The sequence below is a fragment of the Callospermophilus lateralis genome, chromosome 5 (assembly GCF_048772815.1).
Source record: "Callospermophilus lateralis isolate mCalLat2 chromosome 5, mCalLat2.hap1, whole genome shotgun sequence".
Lineage (NCBI taxonomy): Eukaryota > Metazoa > Chordata > Mammalia > Rodentia > Sciuridae > Callospermophilus > Callospermophilus lateralis.
The window spans coordinates 87,338,114-87,345,583 of record NC_135309.1 but is presented as its reverse complement, the minus strand read 5'-3'; the positions used below and the strand labels follow the sequence as shown (position 1 = coordinate 87,345,583).

The 7,470-nt window shown below is 34.6% G+C and overlaps 1 protein-coding gene across 1 annotated transcript in view; it reads right to left on the bottom strand.

Annotated features, from left to right (window-relative positions):
- Window positions 1–4,354: 4,354 nt before the first annotated feature.
- Window positions 4,355–7,470, bottom strand: part of Chd1 (chromodomain helicase DNA binding protein 1) — a 93,305-nt gene continuing 90,189 nt past the window's right edge. Inside the window, exon 38 of the mRNA XM_076856977.1 lies at window positions 4,355–4,879. Within this exon, the coding sequence (XP_076713092.1) occupies window positions 4,822–4,879 (58 nt within the window). The 3' untranslated portion in view covers window positions 4,355–4,821. The remainder of the gene's footprint in view (window positions 4,880–7,470) is intronic.

The following is a 7,470-nucleotide window of genomic DNA, read 5'->3' as shown; positions in this document are numbered from 1 at the left end:
ATTAAGGCAAATAGGAAAATGGTATATTAAAAGAGAGAATTGCTGAACAAAACTTATGAAAGATACATTTTAAAAACTGCACATACATACACCCCCATGACTACATATTTTTCTTAAAGAGCAATTGAGCTTAAGTTGGGAAGTTCTTTTATAATTTTTCCCCAAAGAATAAAAGTAGCTGAGCTGAAATGGAACAACTTTGTTATGAAACTTGAATTTCAACAATTTAACATTTTTATCAGTCTTCTAATGAACAAATAAAAATTAACCTACTGATGAAAATTCTTCTCCAAGAGACATTGTTAGATGTAATGTAATCTAAATGGTAAACAATGTGGAAGGGCAGTAATTTTCTGTAGGCCAGCAGATAACTCATCTCACTGTTTATGACTGATGATCAAGTTTTGATGTGGATTTGAACATATACACAGTATATTTAAAGTAGAAGAATTTGATGATTTCTGTTTGTTTTGTTTTATTATTGAAAACCCAGACTACATAAGAACAATTTTTACTTGGTTAATTGTTTTTCTTTCTGAGCCACATTAATAGGTCAAGGATTGACAAATTATGGCCACATGTCAAAGCTGCTTCACTAATGCTCAATCCACCAGCTATTTATATTTTTAATTTATATTTATATTTATTTATATTTTTACATTTATATTTTTAATAGCTATAATTTACATTTATATTTTTAATATTTACATTTATATTTTTAATAGCTATAATAATACAATAAAGAGCAATATTTTCTGATGCATGAAAATGTCATTTTAGTGCCCATAAATATAGATTTTAAAAAAACAGGCATAGCATAGGGGCCAAGCAGTTGCATAGAAAATGTACAGCTTGCAAAGCCTTAAATGTTAACTCTAATGATTTCCAGAAAAAGTTTACTAATCCCAGACACAAACTCCAAATACATAACTCAAATGTCCTAGCTGGATATACAAGGAGGAAGAGAGATAAATTGAAAGTACAATATTTTATATATCAGTGTCAATTCACACGCGGCTTGATTCACAGAGGAGCTATGTAGAAAATATACACCTTGGCCTAACACTAAATGAAATTGTGAAAATTATTGACAATGACTTTAACTCTTTTATTTATATCATATGAAGAAATCATGGACCTGTAAGTAATGGGGCTTGTTCATACCACCGTAGTCTGACTTCTGACGGGAAAACTGTTTGCATGATAAGGGAGATGAAATTAAAACATTATATCATAACTGTTAGAGTCTGTAAACAAGTCAAGATGGCGCCTGGCATTTTGCAGAGGGAGTGGTTTGTGAAGTAACACCAGCGAGCCATTAAGTGTGGAGATTCCTTATTGGTTGACTGCTGTATTTAGTTTATGTTAATTAAGATAAGCTGTGTGGAATGTATATATACCTCTCCGGTTCTACAATAAACGGCTCCCACTCCTGCTGTATCAATGTACACAAGTTGTTCGTCACCCTTCGGTTATTTTTCTTCGGTTATTTTGCTGCAGCCTGACTGCGGCACATAACATTGAAAATGCCAGTAAAGATCATATTCTTATTTTCATATTGTGTTACTCTAGTGAATAGTAAGAATTTATCACGTTAAGACCAAAATCTCACAAGTTTATATGTTGAAAACAAGATATAAATTTTCCTGAGAAGATAAAATAGTGGCTAAATTGACCACATTCTTGAGTTTTATTTTTCAAGCCTTTGATATTTTGTCATTTTTCAGAGAATGAAATCAGTGATATATTATTATGAAAACTTAAAGTCCCCCTTACTACCAAATGTTGAAAGAGAATTTACAGAAGTATTTCAGAGCGAAATGAAACCCACAAGTTCAACTTTATATTGTTGCTACTGTTTTACTGTGACAATTCATCTACACAAGCCCAATAAGGTGACAAAAGTCACTTTCAGTGAGCAATATCTAACTTCCAGGTCCATGTTTTTTTTTTTTTTTTTTAAAGAGAGAGAATTTTTTTAATATTTATTTTTCAGTTTTCAGCGGACACAACATCTTTGCTTGTATGTGGTGCTGAGGATCGAACCCGGGCCGCACGCATGCCAGGCGGGCGCGCTACCGCTTGAGCCACATCCCCAACCCCAGGTCCATGTTTAATGCCAACATGGAAAACTGTTACCAAACAGTTGCTCCCATTCTCAGTGAAGCATAAATATTTTTTTCTAATTCATTTGAAATAAAGGTCAAGATCTTAAAAACTGCCTAGATAGGTGACCTCACTGTGCTACCTTCATGAAGACTGCACAGTCAGTTGTTCTTTCCATGGTTTGAAAAAGAGATCATTAACATTCTAAGAATCTGCTTCCTGTTTTGAATCCATTCTTTTTTATCTGCCTAAAAATTTTGGGCTGAACTTTTTATAAAAGTAGCGCACAGCCACTGGGATAAACTTGGATAAAATGTTCCAAAAAAGAATAAATGCCTTTTTTTGTTAGAAGTAAATGGTGTAAATGTCATGAAGACTATTGGAAATCAAGTGGAACCTGAAGAACAGGTAGGACTTTGATACAGGTGTAATTTGAGCTCAGAAAATCACACAAGCAGAGGCATAAAAGTGTGATAATCAAGGTAAGTTTGGAAATGGGGAGCAGGTTAGCTCCTGGGAGTGAAAAATTAGTATAAAGAGATGGAAAAAGATTGCAAAAGTAACTGAAAAGGCAATTCTTTTGTTTCCTACAATGATGATTTGTTAAATTCTATTTACTTCATCTTTGAAGCTTTGAGCTTTTTTTTTTTTTAATTTCATAGGTCTACCAAAGAATTATCTAAAAGAATTTCCAAATCAGAAATATGAGTGCCAGTGAGAACAGTGGTTTATTATAAATGAAAAGGTCCTATAAATATGGACAAAGAGCAGAAAGTAACAAGTTTTCACAAGCATACTGACAAAACTTTAAAAAGGATATGTCAGTTCCATCCTAAAATTTTAAAGACTCCTCAATTACCAACTAAGTTGGAAGTTGGAAAAAAATATTTCTAGAAATGCACTCTCAAAAAAAACCCAAACTTAATATCTATTCATCCTTTCTCAAAATGTTATTGGAGGATATAACCCTCCACCCCCAAAAAAATAACAGAAAAAAAATAAGAAGGAAAATATGGAATCCAGGCGTCAAAGCATCCAACACAGGGGGGAGACTGAAGGAATCACTAATACAAAGTAAAGGAAGATCTGAAGATCAGGCATGTTGAACAGCAGGCTGCAGGAATACCAATTCGCAGCAGGAAAAGCCAGGCAACTCTGGAAGCAACTTCATAAAGAAGATGAAGTTGGAACACAATGTAATGTATTTGAAAATATTAGCTGGAGATTTACACAATTAGAGGAGAGTATGGGACCAAATTAAGTGAAAAACAAGTCACTCACAAATTCCAAGGACAAGAAGATATTTTCAGGCAAAACGCAGAAAGGGAGAGGGAGAGGGAGAAGGAGAGGAAGTGAAAGGAAGAGGAAAGGGAAGAGAAGAGGAAGAAATTACAGCATACTACACAGCTTAGCAGCAAACAATGTTTACCTAGTTATCATTATGTAAAACCTGAACATTGTTTTATTAAAGTTATCTATACAGGATAAATGGGGCATGGGAAGTCTGTATCAGGGGCAGATGAAGACAAAATTGAACTATCTTCACCTTTCATAATGGAGAGTTAATAGTGAATGGCTATAAATTTGAGAAGTAGCAATATGCACATTTTATATAGAAGTATGATGTTATGACTATAAGGATCAGGAGTTAAAAAGGAAAGTAGGTTTGGCTTAGGTGAGGTAGGTGTGGACTATTTTTCATAAAAGTGTTGCTTTTTGCAGGTATCTCTGTCCTTATATTAAGGATATGATTAAGTATATGATTAATTTATCTTAAGTATATGATTAATTTCAATAAAAACTAAATAGTATGTTTTAAATTATTAAAATGTAGAATACCGCATCCTACCTATGAAGATGTGAACAAGGATTAGAAGATATGGACTAATAAATACATTGATTTGCAGAAATTGCTTCCTTGATCTTTAAAATAATGTGCTAATTTAGATAAAAATCAGATGTGTTCCATTAGTTAAATACAAGGATGAAGACTGGCAGGGCAGAGAGCTGAGGACACCACTCACACCTCATCATATAACTTTGAAATCCATGATAGTGGATATCAGGTTGCTATGATATTTAGGTTCTCTAGGATATGGGGGAAAGTTCTACTCAATTTTCTTTTTAAAAGTCAATATTTAAAATATACCAGACATTGTATCTTTTTTTTAACAACATGTCTTAATTATGTCCTTAACTTAAATAGTTTTAGATTAAAACTTAAACTATTTGAGTGGATTTGTGATTTTTGAGATTTTTAGGAAGTCTGAAACAAATAGTTTGCAAAACGTGTCTGTGGCCAGTTAACAAATGGACTCCTACTGCCCCCTGGTGGTTAATATGGTCAGAGACACATGACGTGAAAATGGGATCCTGTGGTCTTTTTGAAGGACGGAACTTTCATTTCCTTTAGTTGCACTAAATAAATTGCAAGTTTCATAAACTCTGAATATAGTGAAAATATTTTGAAAATTAGGATTTTCCAACTCAGTAGACCATAAAAACAACTGTGTGCTTTTAATAATTGTCATATGGGGTGGACCTAGCAAGATTTTTGCTTTCCAGAGACATCCAGACATTCGAAGACAGGATGCGCACAGACAGCCCATCCAAGGAAGACAAAGTTGGCCCTTAGGCCCCATGTTCTTTTCACAGTGTCTTCTCGTCTTGCCAAACTCTGTCCGCAGGGACCACATGGCCAAATGCTGTCAGCAACTACAATGTACTTTGTGGAGAAATCGGGCTTAGTGGAATAAGTAGAGAACGGTGAAATCTGAAGAGGGAAAAAAAAAACTGATTTGTTCCCAACCATCAGTAGATGTCATCTTAGGAAAACTGACTTCTCTTTGGTCAGTTTCCACAACCATATAATAGTTAAAATTCTAGCTTCACTGGTGCCAAGCAAAACTATAAAGTCATGTAGGTAAGTTGCTCAATAATAATAATCAATTATAATTATTGCTACTTTATACATTTAAAAGATAAATAGGCCTGTGTGGAGGATACAGAATATAGTCACCAGCATCACTTCTTGGAGTACCTTGGTCATTTATATTCATCCACACATGGCAACGCTATTACATGTATCTTCCTAAGAGATTTTTTTTCCTATTCTCTGAGACAAATATCAATTCTTGCCTGAATTTCCAGCTTGACGTTTTCAGCTGGCTTGCCATAGGAGTTTTGGATTTGCTAGCCTCCCAATCACATCAGCCAATTTCTTGAAATAAATTACTCTATAATTATATGTGTATAAAAGTATATGTATTATATATATATGTATATATATATATATATATATATATATGGAGATATATAAGTGTGTGAATGTGTGTGTGTGTGTGAGAGAGAGAGAGAGAGAGAGAGAGAGACAGACAGACAGACAGACAGACTGATCACATACTGATCACATATCTCCTATTGGTTTGTTCCTCTGGCGAACACTAATATAGTCACAGGGACAAACATGGCCCTAAGTGTCTCCTCTAAGGTCGGAAAGCAGGTGTAAGAGATGGGCTAAGGGCATAGTGACCCATGCAGTATTATGCATATGATTACCAGAGAATCTCAATCTTACCACTAGTTGTACATGCTCCAGTAGAGATTTGTCAGCAATACTAAGATTAGCATCTTATCATTAATGTAACTAAAATTTCAATCACTTCTATACATAACTTATTTATACTGATATTTGCTAGAAGTAAATTATGAAAGATTCTGGAACCTCTGCATTCTGGAAGTGCTAGAAGAGGTGACAGTTTCAAATGACTTCCTATACATAAGAAAAGTTCACTGTAGCTGGGCATGATGGAATTATATGTCTATAATTCCAGCCACTAGGGAAGTTGAGACAAGTTGATCACAAGCTTGAGGTCAGCCTGGATAACTTACAGAGAGAATTTGTCTCCAAATTAAAAAAAAAAAAAAAAAATTTAATGGGCTCAGGATGTAAATTAGTGGTAGAGTACTTGCCTAGCATAGGTAAAGCCCCAGATTCAACAATATTATCAGGTGGGGAAGAAGGGAGGTAGGAAGGGAGGGAAATTCATTGGAATGGTGCAAAGAAGTGAGGGTCAAGGAAAAGAGCAGAAGGGAATCTGACCATAGTGGCTCAGTGATCCACTAATGAGCCTTCACCAGAACACTTTTCTTTCTAGAACAGCAAAAGACATTGTTGAAGGCCATACCAGCATAAGGTATTTATTGACTCAAATGCTAAAATTACTGATAGGTGAGGTGCAGGTGAGATGCAGAGTTTTCATTTTGTGTTCATGGGATTTGTTTTCACATCATTAGCACTTAGAGCAAATCATAATAAGCTGGAATTCTACTGATAAGAAAATAACTTACACAGAAACTGAGTTGAGGAATAAAGGTTTGAAGACAGAAGATGGTTTGCTAGAAGTTAAACAGAGCTCAAGGTGCTTAAAGACAACCAGACAAAAATGCCCAGAGGCTTCTAAATATGGTGCCTTAGAGTGTGGGAGTGGTTACCATTGACAATGCTGTGAAAATCAAATACTAAAACAAAATAAAAATAAAGCCATAAAAGTAGCAGATGGAATTACAAAGGGACAATGTGTGAAGAGGGGAAAGCAGAAAGAGAGAGCAAGTACATTTTTAAGGATTTCAAACAAAGAGGTCTGATATGAGGAGATAAAAAATTTATTGCGATGCAGCAGATGTTATTATGTCTCAGGAATGTGTTTCTTTTTTATTCTTGCCTGTCCCAGTTTATTCCATTTTGCCCATTTCACTCCAGGAAGGATTGGATAGTGTCAACTCCAGGGGTATATTTTAAATGATATAAGCTGATCTTTGTGCTCCATTCATATAAGATAAGATAGTTCTCTGTATCTGTGAATTCCATATCCTCATATATGACCAAACATAGATCAAAAATATATGAAAAAAATTTGTGTCTATAGTGAACAAGTACAAATATTTTTCTTGTCATTATTTCACAAACAACTATTTACATAACATTTGCATAGTATTAGGTGTCATAAGTAATCTAGAGATGATTTAAAATATATAGGAGGATGTGTATGGGTTATATGCAAATACTATACTATTTTATCTAAGGGTCTTGAGCAAGATTTTGATATCTGCAGAGACCCTGGAATCAATCCCCCATGGATTCTGAAGGACAACTATATATGTATATGTATAATACATATCTGTAGATAGTACACATAACTATAGGTGTTTTTAAACACACACACAACAACAACAACAACAACAACAACAACTGGCCAATATATTATGCAGGGAAACCTGCAGTAGGACTTCTGAGAAAATCTTTGATGCTGAAAGGCACATGAGAAATGGAGTTCTCCTTCTGCTGGCTGCTGTTCCTCTTGG